At 40.2% G+C, this 15,298-nt stretch overlaps 1 protein-coding gene across 1 annotated transcript in view; it reads right to left on the bottom strand.

Moving 5' to 3' along the window:
* NFAT5 (nuclear factor of activated T-cells 5, tonicity-responsive) overlaps positions 1–15,298 on the bottom strand; it is a 37,202-nt gene that overhangs the window by 7,643 nt on the left and 14,261 nt on the right. Inside the window, exons 3-7 of the mRNA XM_010024452.1 lie at positions 10,751–10,943; positions 7,064–7,254; positions 4,991–5,163; positions 1,120–1,254; positions 894–946 (exon numbers count right to left, since the gene is read on the bottom strand). Of these exons, the coding sequence (XP_010022754.1) occupies positions 894–946; positions 1,120–1,254; positions 4,991–5,163; positions 7,064–7,254; positions 10,751–10,943 (745 nt within the window). The remainder of the gene's footprint in view (positions 1–893; positions 947–1,119; positions 1,255–4,990; positions 5,164–7,063; positions 7,255–10,750; positions 10,944–15,298) is intronic.

The raw sequence follows: 15,298 nt of genomic DNA, 5'->3' as shown, positions 1-15,298 counted from the left end.
AGCGGTTTGAATAATCTGCCTATATGATGCTCATTGGCTACCTACAGTTCAAATGGAAAGACACAGAAAGTCCAGTACTTTATGCATAAGCTTATGCCTAACGTGCCTTACTGAACTGCAGTCCATTTGCCATCAGTTCTGCTGGACTCAGACACTTCGTGTTCTGCTGACTGAGGTCTCTGTATTCAGTGTGAAGAGATGGAGGATGCAGTTTCATGTTACACTTAACCAGATTTAACACCGAGCAGACACCAAAAAAATGGGCCTGCAGTCATTCCCCAACAGGAATAGTGGTGAGGGATCTCTCTATTCCCCAACTACCCACTGGAAGTGAGAAATCATTTCTATCAGTGCACACATGGAATACTGCCTACGGAGATGGGAGCAAGGTGACGTTTGTCAAACATCACTTACATCTCATAATTTCTCTAATTTCAGTCCAATAGTCCATAAAGTCACTCAGTTTTGGCAAAAGAAGAAACAAATATTTTGTAAAACATCTCATAGTGGGACAGAAATCCAGCCAGTTATAAAGACTAAGGCGTACACCATCTATTTCTACTTAGTAGTAATCTCACACGGCCTTAGGAAAGCTACTGGAAAAACTGTATTAGGCCTTTTAATTAAACTGTATGTAAGTGCAAAGACTTGTTTCATATACCACACTCTTACTGTGGTATTAAAATTCTCAATTAGAAAAGGAACAATTGTGCTTGCGTAAATCCAAACCAATGATATTGAATGAGATTCATTAAAGAACTTATTTGAAGAAAAGGAATATTATTTCTAGAAATGCACAGGAAGAGGGAAAGGCTTATTTGATTTTTCTTTGGAAACAGAGTATTTTTTCTTATTTAAATATAGTAATAGTAGTAACAACAACACAGAAGTACCTGATGAAATAACTCCATGTCTATTTCAGCTTCTGCCTTCCATGAATTCTCATCTAAATGAAAGTTAAAAAGCATAATTTATTGTGCATCCATATAAAGAAATTTATTTTAGTCCCTTTGATTCTGGTTGTCAGTTTGCTCTCTACAGCTGAACTTTATCACCCAACGTAAAGCCAAGCATCATGCCCTCTTCAGCACCCCAAGCTGTTATTTCTTTCACACTAACCAGAAACATTCTCCTGGAAAATCACTTTTGTTCCCTTTAGAAAGTTCTTGCCAATTAGAAAAACTTCCTCTTCACCCTTCACTGAACAACTGTGCAGACTTTTCTTTAGGATCTCTGGAACTCCTGCTGGTTGAGCTGCAATTGAAAAAAAACATAGTTTGAAATGAAGAAAATATCAATATCCAAAACAAAAAGCTTTAACTTACAGTATTATAAAAGAAAGAACAAAATAATTCCTCACCTTCTTCCTTTACCATATCCCTCATTAAAAAAGCTTTTCAGACAATAACCGTTTCTATTATTTCCTCACTAAACGTGATGGCCTCAAAAATCACAGTTAGGGAACGATCCACTAATAATATTTTCCCTTTTCTCCTGTATTTATTAAATTCTCAAAATGAAACTTTCAATTTTAGAGCTAAAGCTCAAGAAACTTTGGTTCTGTAATTTCCTGGCATAGAGAGTAATAAACAAATGCATCAGCCTTTAGACACAGCTGAAGCACATCTTCAAATCTATCCATTTAATATAAAGCTTATTTTGTCCTCCTATGCAAAAGGGTATAAGCAGTAATTTAATTCTCCTGGATTCTTTTCAGGGTTGTTTTTTTTTTCACGAGTTAGCTTTCTGGCTGGTACAAGAACTAACCTAGGGCTTGGAGCAACCTGCTCTAGTGGAAGGTGTCCCTGACCACGGCAGGAGGTTGGAACTGGATGTGCTTTAAGGTCCCTTCCAACACAAACCATTCCACGATTTTATGACTTTCTAGAATTATATACTTCAGTTAATAGAAATTCTTGCAAAGTCAGTGTGTGTAGTTGGGGATTATAGCAATTTATATCCTATGAACTAGCAAAGAGAATGCAGCTTACATCCCTGGGAACTTCTACCTCTCAGCCAGCAATTCAGATGATGATTTGCAGTAATACGTATTACAATGTCTTTGCTGCAAGCTATTTCTATGCTTCTTAAAGCATCAACCAATAAGACCATGTGTGTTAAATGAAAATTAGCACCAAAGACAGTTTAAATAGACATACATTTTAAAATTATGAGTTTGTCACATTTCGTATTTTATAAAATAATTCCAGTTTCTAGTAATAAAAGGCCTTTTCTATTCACCACAAAATCCGAGTGGCATAAGCTTGTACTTGTGCTTTGCACTTAAATGGCCTACTTTTAATGTTTATTAACAATACTCTGTGGGCTTACTACATAGAAGAAGATACACACTTTAACATTCCAAATTATCTGACGACCTTTCAGAGAGGATCCTTCTACAAGTGTTGCAGCAGGTTCCTAGGCAACCATTACACAACTACTAAATATGCTAAAGACACATGAACATCTGAAAAGAGTAACTGGATTTAGGTTTGCTAGCAAGTGAACAAAGCCTATTTAAAACACAGACCTTAAATAAAGAGCCTGCATCTATTCAACATCTTTCCTACAGTTTCAGGAACAGTAATGCAGCTTTGACAGCAATATTAGTGACAGAACACAACATAAGCAGGCTGTGATGAGTGATAATGTAAACCTCATTATGAGAAAGTACAGTACACACCTGTAATAAGATATGTGTAGCAAACAAACCAGGTGTAATGTGCCTGAGGATACGATTTATATAAATGAGTAGCTTTATATACAACAACATTTTATGCCACATGGATCAGCCAGTATGTACTACTGGCACAGTTTGTTTGGCTAAGGCCTACTGGAAATCACTGTAACTTTGATGTAAGTTAAGAAGCCTTGGAAAAGCCCCAAGAATTCCCCTCTCAACCTTCACATCACGATTAGTTTTACCCACACTATTCCTCAAACACATGAGTCTAACCAGAGTATTTTGTTTTTGTTTTAGGCTTCCAGCAACGGAGATGCTACAAAATTCCTGGGCAATCTCTTGGCAACTTACACAATTAGGAAGAATTTCTTATCAACTGACCAACCCCCACCTTGCTAAAAACTAACTCAATTTACTCTTTACTGTTATTTTTTTTTTAGAACTTTATTTATAGAAGGATAACTTTTACATCCTTCTTTCCTTCTTCCTTTTCTTATAATGGCCCTTAGCAAGTCATATATTCCATTTTTTACTCACTGCTCATATCTCAAGATACAGCTAACTTACGTTACAAGTATAAATGGCTGCATTCAACAAACAGAAAGAAGACTACAAGGGACCCTCATAAGCCAGTACTAGAATGGCTTTACCAACAAGCTGAGCAGAAATTGCATCAAATACAGCTTTTTTAGTTGAACAGCCTATTTTAAAATCAGGTTCTAAAACATCTCAGACACTCAGCTTCTACCTACAGTAGCAAGTTTTGGATTGTTACGTGCTTAAGAAAACACCAGATGATTTCTATTCCCATTTCTGCTATGATTTAACTAACTTTATCTTTAAACAGTAAATTAATGATACAAACAAAATGTATGCAGATAGAGTTCTTGGAGATTTTATAGAAAATGTTTTTTTCTTAAAACTTTAAATTAGCGTCAGATACTACAATGCTACACTGATTGGAATGGAGCTACAGAAACCACTATAGCTCTAGCAAATGTACTTATGTCTAACAACAGAAATGCCTACTTCTGAGAGCTCCACCAGTTAAAAAAACACTGGGAAAAGAAAGATTTAGCAAAAAGTGGCAGGAGAGGAAGAGAGAGGGATGGGAACACCAAGTTCTGGAAGAGCACACCAAATGTCAAACTATTGCCTAAAGCAGAGAACGTGGCTGAGGGGAGGAAGAGGGCCCTCCCCTGCATCAGCTGTGACACATCTTCGGTTATCAGCTTTATTAGGGTTTTTGCTGGGTTCCTGGTCCCCCCGAGTCTTGCACAGGGATTCTCTGCAAGAGCAGAAGGAGGAACGGCCACATGCCACATCTGCCAAATCGCCTGCTGCCTGCAGCACTGGAACCGCATGGTGGTCGCTGATGTGGAAGCTCACATGGTCTTAATTATCTCCTCTTCCAATCTGTTCTTTCACTGGCAACAAAGCTGCAGTTTCTGATGAGTTGAATAGGAGCCCTGACACAATAGGTACTGACAGGGTTTAGAAAAACAAAAAACCCACCAAAACCAAGAACTTTTTATACAATAGAAAGAGCACAACACAAGGAGCTTGCGTAACCATGGTATGTTTCATACATGTGGAACAAGCTCGCCTATCTTCTTGTTCATCAAGAAATATCAGTAACCCCATCAACAGCTGTATTAAACACATTTCCCTATTTTTCCTCTTTCACAGACCAGCAGAATTCCCTGTACTTGGAAGCTGCTACAGGCTCTGTAGTCGCATGCAGCCCCTGATGTACTGCAGCCTCCTCTGGTTTCATTTTCCCTGTTGTTCAATATAATGAAACCAGTCAATGCAGCCATCTGTGCTCAGTGCTAAACAGAGCATTTTCATAAAGAGCTATAAAAAGTTTCATTCTTGCACTGAACCGGAACAGATTCAGCCTCTGGCCCAGCGAACTACAACAGTGGTAGAGAGCCATGCTCCCTAAGTCATTAGAAGTCTTTTTGGTCACTGAAACCTGCCAGATGAATGTGACAATACAGAAGAGATTAAAACTCGTCTCAAAAAATCGTATACAAGTTAAAAAAAATAAAAATCTGACCTTTTAAAAGGTAAAGATTCATTTAATAGAAGATGAGGAAATTTGTAACTACTTTTAAATACTGGTCAGTCATTTAACTGTTCTGTCAGTCATTTAACCACCCCAAATAAAAACTAATCTATGTGATCGTAGCCATAACAACTCTGAAACAGTCATGGAGTAACACTGTGGTGGGCTCTTTTCCCTAGGGCAATCACGCTAAAATTCAGAGTCCACTAATACCAACTTTTTATTTTGATACTTACTGCACAAAATTGGGGAAGAGGGTGTCTGAAGAGTCAAAGTTGAACCATCTTTGCGAGTGATGTTAACACGAAATACCAGCCTAGCACGTGTGCTTTTTTTCTTCGAGCCAGCAATCCCTATCCTAGCTTCAACGTCAGCATTTCTTAGCTTCAGTATTCCCACGCAATCAACCCTATCAACACAAAACAGTGGAAAAGAGTTCAGTATGTTCAGCATCTTTAATAGTCTTTCAACTAGTTACATAGGCCGCAAGTCAAAACTCTTAAAGTAATTACTGAAATACTCTTTTTTCTTTTTTTTTTCATTTACATGAAATATCTATACAACCTTTTCTCCTTACATAGCTCGCTTTTCAATTCAACCCCACATGACTTGTATGAGGGACTCTTTATCAAGGTCTGTAGTTGATAGGACAAGGGATAATGGGTTCAAACTGAAACAGGGAAGTTCAGGTTGGAGATAAGGCAGAAGTTCCTCCCTGGGAGGGTGCTGAGGCGCTGGCACAGGGTGCCCAGAGAAGCCGTGGCTGCCCCATCCCTGGCAGTGTTCAAGGCCAGGCTGGACACAGGGGCTTGGAGCAACCTGCTCTAGTGGAAGGTGCCCCTGCCCATGGCAAGGGGTTGGAGCTGGATGAACTTTAAGGTCCCTTCCAACCCAAACCTTTTTGTAATGGATTACGGAAGGAAGGAACAATAAAACAGTATGAATAAAACAGAAAATGCAGTGTAACAAGTCATTCTGGTTAGCATTCAATTTATAATCACAGGTCTTCATTCTTCCATTCCTGGGGCTAGATCTGGGTATGTAGGATTATTACTACAAAATATTCTGCATTCACTTAAAGAATAGTAGAAGAAAAGTTACTGTAGTCGTATTATTTTTAATGTTCAGTGGAACGTGGAAGTGATAGACATGTCATAACTGCGGCCCTCTAGCAAATGTCTACAAGGCCAGGGTGAGAGAGAGGCAGTGCTAACTTTCAGAAAGACATGCTAGATGCAAAATTATTTCAAGCAAAAGAACAAAAAATACTCCAACCAAATACAGCATGATATGCTAAGAAGAATATTGTCATTTTACCAGGATCTCAGGCTCTACATTCAAAAAAGTATAGGGACTATCTGATATCTAATCTGAGTACAACAAAATTCTGTGCTTTGTGAAAGCCAACAAGCAACACCTAGGGAGCAGAGAGGAGGGGAGAGTGTGATTCAGAAGGTGGTACCGGCATTACCATCAACAGAGAAGTGCTACAGTGTCACTGAAATACCAGGAAGATTTATTTTGAGACATCAAGATTTCTTACAAGAGAACGGCCTAAGCAGATCTTTGCTTCCCAGGTAATTCAAAATTCATCTTTCTAGCATCTCTACACTTACATGTAGTTTTGAGGACAATTATAAAATTACTCTCCAAGACGCAGTTTCCAAATTTATCACGGGAATATATTTTACATTAAAAAAAAAATCAAATTGATGCAGTTTATTAACAAACTGTATTATCCTACTTAAGGAAGTGGACACTGTCAATTGAATAAGTATTTCTTCTCTTGATACAAGACAAGCTGCCAAGAGTGGCAGCTTTCAACCACATACCCATTGAAAGGAACACGTTCTACTGAAAAGAATTCTTTGAAAGAGAATCAATCCCTCTCTGTACCTGAAGATATATGTGAAAACTTATTAGGAAATCACTGTATCTGAATTTTGCATCTGATTCACAATTCTTACTTGTTAGAAGACAAGACAACCAGAAGAATCACCAACCAGCTTGTAATTCACCTCATGTTTGAATATGCACATTATTGATCAAACACAACATGAAACTAACATAACAGTTAATTGATAAAGTTTAAGGAAGACCAGGTTACAAATTAAGTAAACTAAGCAAACTGAGAATGCGATTTAAAAGTTTTTCTTACACCCATACCTTCTCTCAATACCTGGTGTGTTCCAAGATGTTCAGACTTTTAACTACTAACCCACCTGATCAAAAGAGGAAAATCAGTTTCTGAAAACAAGCTAATAATTTATACTTTTTTACAAAAAAAAAAAAAAAAGCAAGCTACTCACGCAAGTGTCATATTGTTGCTTGGGTCCAGTCCAACCTCAATAACAGTAGTCCCCTCTATATCCACTTCTTTACAGGGAGTAGTGTTTCTCCCGGTAACTCTGCAGGCCTGGTAGAACCCATGTGGCTTCACTCGACCAGAGTCATTACCCACAAATACCTGCAGCACCACCGGCTCGTTGTGACCTTCCAGCTGAAACACAGCAACACAAATCAAGTATTTCAATAAAATTCCTCTTAATTAAAACACAAAACATTTTACGCAGCTGAATTTGAAGTGAATCTGCTCCCAGTGTTGCAGGAAAGAATCCTAAGGGAAGAAGGAACACAAATTTTTCATGTAGTTTATGAACAAAATGCTAATTTTTTTTATCTGTTGCCATTCGTTCTTTCATTAAAGGACAGTCATTTAATAAACAGGTAAAATTTATTTTTACTTTGATGTAAAAGAAGTCTTGAAGTAAACCTGGGCATTGTATTACAAAGTAATTTTATTTTTTTTAGGTAGCAGTTAAGAAAAATACTCTGAGTAAAAAAGAAACACTAGGTCGCTGCCAGATTCCCATGTGAGAGAGAAATTCTTTGCCAGAGCATTCTAAGGGAGATAAAACCAGTATCTGCAATGTTTTCATTAAGCCACAAATGTTGCTAGAGAATTTCTGGGTGCCAATGTTATGTTTCATCCTAGGCCTGGAAGCCCAGTCAAAACTTGCTGAAAGAAACTGCAATCTTCATTAGTAAGGAGATGCAAATGAGAGCAGAATCCTCCAGAGAATAATGTAGGGGATTTATCCCTGTCAAACTTTGAAAATTTAGTTCTGAAGTTCTTAGCAAGTTTGGAAAAGGAAAAAATGAGCAAATATTGGTAAAAATAGAATGCTACTCATGTCCAAAAGGAGCAATAAGCAATGAGGTGGGTGGGTTCTGACCATTATGGATAGGCAAAGCCAGAAAATCTCTGGAGGTGGCCAACTGATAGGCTCCCATGTAGGAAACAAAGGCTATCAGGCAGGGTTCCTAGCACAGAGCTCAGGAGCTAAGAGAGGACAAGTGAAGAGACCATGAAAACAGCCTATGAGAGGACTTAATTTCACCAAGTGGTCAAAAAGCAGTGAGGAGTAAGGGGTACTCCGATATTCTACCATTTACATGAAAAGCTGAATGGACAGTCTTTCTGTCATGTCACCAAGGCCTCCTTGGCTACAAAGAGCATCGTCGCAGCTGAGTAGTGTTGCTTTTCTTCCTGGTGTTCTTGTTAGAAGAAGGTATGAATAGTGTGCAAGAGCATCTCGCATCATCTGGGTGGTAACTGCTCCAGCTTTCCAATACCGTTAGCAAGACAACATGAACATGCTGCTGATGGCAGGGACACCTCCGCTGACACTCTGCATTCAGGATAATCTTTCTTTTGCCAGCCAAGTCACTTAACTAAGGTTTGTTTATACAATTTTAATGTTATCTATTGATTGCAGTCTCTCTAGCTCTAAGTCATCAAGTAACATGGCTTTCCTTAGGCCACAGAACCTCCTGCTTCTCCTCAGTCTACTCAGAAGTAATGCATCTGAATAGTTGCCCATGCTGCCAGAGAAGAGCAAGCACCAGATCTCTTCTGAACTAGCAATATTTTTACACTGTTCTTCCCTATCTTTAAAACAAACCCCCCAAAAAAACCCTCCATAAACCAAAAGCCCTTTTGTCCTTTTCCCACTAAATCAGATTTCCTGAAGATCCACTGACTCATTTTGTCTGTCCAGCCCTGGCAGACTTTGATATGCAGCATACGAACTAGTTTGCTTACTGGTAAGGCAAGCCTGAGCTTCCAGGAATTCAGTAACATGAGACTCTTCCAAACAGAATTTTCACTGACGGGTACTAAAGGGTGACTTGGAAAGGAATTAAAAGGAAATTCAGATGAACAAAGGCCCATTAAGAAATTTCACATAAATGAGCACTAAATCACCATAGCAACAGGATGATATGAATGGATTCTTTTGTTATGAAACTTCACTGGATTTCTACATTACTCAGGACAAACAGAGTGAAGTGTTGGAGATGTTTCTAACACTGTCAAACAGGACGTCAAAGATAAGTATATTCTTCTGTAGTCTGTCAGCAGTGGTCAGCACAAATTTTAGGGGCTCTACCGTAAACAACACTCCTTTGTGGACCTGCTAAATTAGTTTGGATTAAGAACTTATTTGCTGCTTTCTCAAAGTGGCATAACTAACAAAAAATAGAAAAAGAAATGTCTTTTCCCTTTCTTATTTGTATAACAGATAAAAGTTGTCTACTTGCTCTACCTGCTTGCCACACTCCTCCCAGTATGACCAGGATGACATTTGCCTCAGTTCCAACAAGCATGCAGTGCCAGCCTGTATTCAGTTCACTGCCACCACTCTTGTCAAATACCATCGCAAAAGTTGCAGTGACATCAATTCTTCTGTTTGTTCCTGTTTAAGTCAAGTAAAGCTTTATGCCTGGTAAGCTCCTCTACCATTTGCATTAGGAAGCCTTCAGAAGCACAGCCCTCAAGTTCTTCCATTGCTTCTACCAACCTATGTAACCCTGCAGACGGACAGATGGCTGAAATCTTCCACAGTCAGAGGTGTCTGTATGCAGGAGACTCCTGCATCATCTACTGTCTTCTCAGTCAGGCAGTCTGTAACAGATATCAAAACATTATCCCTAACTTCTTTCCTCCTCTGGTCTCCAATTTCATGCTGGACATCTGTGCAGTCAAGGAGCTCCTCGTGATATATGACTTCCTCTCTTCTTTCTAAACAGCTGGTACATATCCACGACTGCATTCCAGACACTACCCAAAGTGTCTGCAACTCCAGTCAAATCACAGCTCTGTGACTATGCAAGGGAAAAAAACAATACCTGCAGATTCACACTCAGGGCATTAGTGTGCAGCCACTGGCAGACAGCCTTTGAATGTCTCCCTTCTGAGCAGGAAGGTGAGAGATCTCTTTGTAGCCTTTTTCCTCTTGTTTCTTCTCCATTTGTAGCTCCTCCTTTCCTTCTGGGCTTTGGTCCCCATCCTCTGAAGAACTTATAGTAAAGCCCTCTGGCACCAGAGGCTGGCAAGCCTCATCACCAACAGCTTTCCCCCTCTCTGAGCAAGAGGAATTTCATCAGTCATCCTTTTCTTCTCTGCACATGAAGCAGGACGAACAAAGAAGCTAAATGCATGCTGGAGAACCAGCTGTACAGCCAGAGCCTGGATTCCTAACTGCATCTGCTCTACCCAGATCCTTCCACTTGATCAGAAGGATTGAGGACACCATTCAAAACTGTGTGCTGCTCATTCCCGCCTCAGACTGAGTGACCAGCAATACCTAAACTTTAAGATATCAAGTCTATACAGGGAACAGGCTGCAATTGTTAAGTACAGTTACAGCATTTCACTATCCTACTTTTGCATGCTTCAAGTGTCTGTCTATTCAGAGAACTTGTGTAATTGTAGTCTAATGGGACATACATCATTGCCTTGACATAAAGCTTCCTTCCTCCTGTAACTCTGTGATGCAAATAAGACCTCTTGGTACCTGCAAGAAATTACATTCTCTACAGCAAGGAGACTGAAAAGTCTCCCCACTTCCTCTAAAAAAAGAGATTCTAGGCCTATTGCACCATTCTACTAAAGCATCACTTGGGAAGGAGTCACCCAGCACTAAGCAGCCTACCTTGACAGTTGGAAAGCCTTGCTGCGTCCGGTCTTTCACACTGCCTCGGCTGCCTTCAGTCAGGTAACGAGCCCTGTGCTGGGTTTCCGGCTGTACCACAATCTTCAGCTCCTTCCCCTCACTCTTAGTTGGATACTGACCACACAACATTGGGGTCTTCTTCCCTCCAGCTCCCTTCTGGTTCTCTGATGCTCTGGGAAGTCAAAGCAGACCATTAAAAAGATGTTATAAGCAGCTCCCCAATAAAAACAAACTATATCACAGAAAAGCTAAAACGATAAAGAGGGTATATTAACAGATAGATGACTTATAGTTGAGAGCAAACTCTGGAATTCTCTGACAGAGAAGGAAACCTGCAGGATGAAGAGGAATGGTGCTTCCCTGCCTCCTCCATCCAGTGCAAATAGGAACTGCTTTTCAGAGAGTAAACATAAAGGAAGTGAAAAGCAATTAGCATTAAACTATGCTAAACAGACGAAGGCTCATAGTCTGCTTTTTCACAGTATATGATACAGCCTGGTATTGTATGAATAAGCTGTTTTGCTTCTGTAACAAATATACATATGTACACACACACACTGAATGGATTTAAGGTTAAATGATACTTCTTTAAATAGGAAAACAGCCTCATGCCTGTCTCCGCCTGACCTTGCATATTCATGCAAACTCAACACTAATTTCTGTCAAAACAGATTGATAAATTGTTTAAACCCAATCAGTTATTGTAAAAAGTTGTGATGAAACTGCACAAATTTGAAACCTGCAGCATATGCAAAAAGACTGTTTTGTTGCAAAAAGACTGTTTTGTTCCAGCTGCGTACCTTAAAATGTATCGTGTTCAGTTCCATAATTAAAACCTGAATGAAGAAGCCCTCCAAAGTATAACATTGTGTTCCATTTTGTGTTCACTTTAAAGCACAATAGAAAATAACTTGTGATCTTACACAGAGCAGGTTTGTATAATGAAGTTTAACAACCTCATTTAACACCAGCAAAGGTAAACATGCCATGGCAAACAGTACAGGCAGAAAAAGGGCTTAATGGATTTATGCAAATGTAATATTCTTCTTTACTACCAAAAAGTAGTTTCTAACAGCTAATGATTCTGAAGAAAGCAGTTTAAAATAACAGGCGTGAATTGCTTAAAAAGCAAATCCTGTTTCAATGTGCAACACACGGAAGTAATTTATCCAGGATTTTAATTCTCGAGGAGGGGGGTGAAAGAAATGCTTTTTCTTCAAAATTATTTACTGAGAGCATTGCCTCTGCAAGAGTTTTTCACTGACCTGAAGGCTGAGGTAACCCATAGTGCTCTCATACCCAATTACCTGATGATTTATACTAACAAACATTATCAGCACCTTTCCTAAAACTCCTACTGTGCAATGAATAGCACAAGGCCACATGGTACGCAAAGACTTCCAAGTCATTCCCAGCCCTGCACAGCCTGGCCCAGCACTTTTCATAGCCTGGTTTGGGTTGAAGGGACCTTAAAGCTCCTCCAGTTCCAACCCCTGCCACAGGCAGGGACACCTTCCACTAGAGCAGGTTGCCCCAAGCCCCTGTGTCCAACCTGGCCTTGAACACTGCCAGGGATGGGGCAGCCACAGCTTCTCTGGGCACCCTGGGCCAGCGCCTCAGCACCCTCACAAGGAAGAGCTTCTGCCCAAGAGCTCATCTCAGTCTCCCCTCTGGCAGGTTAAAGCCATTCCCCCTTGTCCTGTCCCTACAGGCCCTTGTCCCAAGCCCCTCTCCAGGTTTCCTGGAGCCCCTCTAGGCACTGGAGCTGCTCTAAGGTCTCCCCTTCAGGAGCCTTCTCTTCTCCAGGCTGAACATCACCAGCTTTCTCAGTCTGCCTTTCCTATGAAAGGTCTTCTACTCCAGGGAAGGTCAGACCCTTTGCCTCAGTTCCACCACATCTCCTACTAAGCCTTCTAAAACCTTTTTACACCTGTAACAAAGGGTTAAAATGGACACTGCTGAGCAGTTATGAGCTCTGTGCTTTGTATGAATTTCATTCATGTTTTTCTGTTCGTGAAGATTAACCACTTCACCACAGATGGCCCACCAAAGCCTCCTGCTCATCCAGCTGAGCCCAGGATAGATGTCCTGAGCTGCCTCACACACTTGTGTTCAACCAAGTAACAGCAGAGAGGCAGGACCTAGATAAAATAACAGCATTTAAAAAAAACAGTATGAGTACTCTCTTTCTGCAAAGGAGTCCTGATTACTCTGCCAAAGTCTGATCAAGCAGGCTGTTTAAAAAAAACACTATGTAAAAACATACTTCCTCTTAAGAAAATAAAAGGGACAAAATTCTCATTCAATGTAGCACAGACAAAACCTGTGATACACTAAATAAACTGTAACTAACAGCACTGTGCTCCTCACTTCTGTACACATTAAGCAAAAACACTAATCACATTCAAGCTTGTTAGATAATCACTCTCTCTATTCTTCCTGTCAGGACATTACTCCAACAGACTACTAATTAAAAGGAATATGTTTATGAACTTGCAGAAAATATCTTCTCCTTTTTTCCCTCTGAATTTTCAATCAAGCTACAACCTCTTGGCTTCCCTCAGGGAACACAAGAAATCACACCAGGCAACCCCAGCGGCTGCAGGCACCATCTCATCCTTCCCAAACTGTGCCTAGGCCACGTGCTCCCTGCACCTTGGCATGGGAAAACACTCCCCAGAAGGATGTCACACATGGAAGTTCCCACTCCCTGAATTTACAGGGAGACTGAGATATTATTGACTTTTGAAGGGGAGTGCTAAGAGCGGCAGCCACCAAAACTAAACTGACTTTCAACACTCAAAATGCAAAGTTTTAGCAGTGTGACATTAACACTTTGGCCTCTCCAAGACAAGTCTGTTCTGAGAGTACTTTACTCTTAAAACCCAAATTACCTGAACTGTTCACATATTATTACTTTATACATTGTCATATTTATGCTGCCCAAGCTTTATTTTGAAAGTCTTCTCTCTACAAAGCTAAAGTAATCATTACTTTCAATCAGATTAGCTGAACCTGAAAGCAATTGTAAATCCTTCACCAGAACTTCTGAGTGGTCTTTCTTCTCAAATTCCAAGGATATCATTTACACATCCTTTTAATTTAGTTTATCTGTAATGCTAGTATTTGTGCACATACGGATAGTAAAACATTTCATACACATATTTATTATCTTAACCATTACCAGACAAGGTTTCCTCAAAGCTAGCTCTTCTTTTCTAAACAAAAGGTAAGTAGCAAATGCTGTGATTCTACTAGAACAGATTTCCTGAGTTAAGGTTCACCTGGTCCCACACCAGCACCAGGGCTGTTCCCAGTGAAGACCTGGAAGTAAAAGTGAGGCCAAGCATGTCGAAAATCTGAGCCTTCTTGCCCTGAATCAACATTAATTCATACACTTCTAAAAAAGGCTTTCAAAAATTCCAACAGTTTCCACAGGAATATACTCTTTTTTAATTCCTAGCTTTTGAAGACCTATTAGAAGTCCCTTAAGGCAAATGCTACTTCCACTTCACAAATTAGCAAGGCTGCTTTCCTTGCTCTTTTCTTAAAGCCAAAAGTAAATGAACTCCTTTGGCTGAACTCCATAGGGCTGGAAAGTTAAAAAAAAAACCAAACAAACAAACCAGTCACTACTGTGACCTAGATTTGTAATGTTAAATCTCCATATTCCAGCTGCAAAATTACATTTTCTAGTATCTTGGCCATTTTTTGCTCCAGAGCTTTTATTCAAAAGGACAATTTTGTTATGTAAGAGTTTGCTGCAGTTCCATCTAGCCTGCATTCGACATGTTGGGGAAAAAAAATAATGTTCTCCCCCTGCGTTCAGAGTATTGCCAACAGTACTGATGAATGTTCACTGGGTAGGCCCTAACATTTTAGGGAATGCTACAGTCTTGTGACACTTTAGATTGAAATCATAGAATCACAGACCAGTTTGGTTTGGAAAGGACCTTAAAGCTCATCCAGTTCCAACTCCCTGCCATAGGCAGGGGCACCTTCCACTAGAGCAGGTTGCTCCAAGCCCCTGTGTTCAACCCGGCCTTGAACACTGCCAGGGATGGAGCTCTCATATTGTTCCAGAGTTTACTAAATTTCTCCTCTCTGCAGAGAGATCACATTTATAGTCACACAGTTCTTGCCTTTCAGTGACCTTCTTCCCTTTGTAAGGGAGCACCTGACCCCCTCTGCTCAGGGGCGACAGTTTCTTCCTGTCAAGCAGCTGCTTTACATACACTGATTTGCTTCTTTGGGTCTACCATGTACTAAGGTTTTACTTTATTATCATTTATTTCAGCTGGTGAAAACAAAAGATGCTGGACAACTACAGCCAAGCTTAGTGTCTGCTGTAAAGAGACACCAGGAGAGACAGGGGTCAATGGCAGAGCCAACACTCCTCGTACCAGGCAGCTGCATGGGCCCCGATGTGGTACCCAGCTGGCAGAGAGCAGCAGCACTCTGGAGAGTTCCTCAGAATCACTTTCTCACAGTGAAATTTTAAGTATGGAACTGCAGTGACCCTGGGAA

Source organism: Nestor notabilis, unplaced genomic scaffold (assembly GCF_000696875.1).
Source record: "Nestor notabilis isolate BGI_N333 unplaced genomic scaffold, ASM69687v1 scaffold9701, whole genome shotgun sequence".
NCBI classification, from domain to species: Eukaryota; Metazoa; Chordata; class Aves; order Psittaciformes; family Psittacidae; genus Nestor; species Nestor notabilis.
This window is presented reverse-complemented; position numbering and strand designations above follow the sequence as displayed.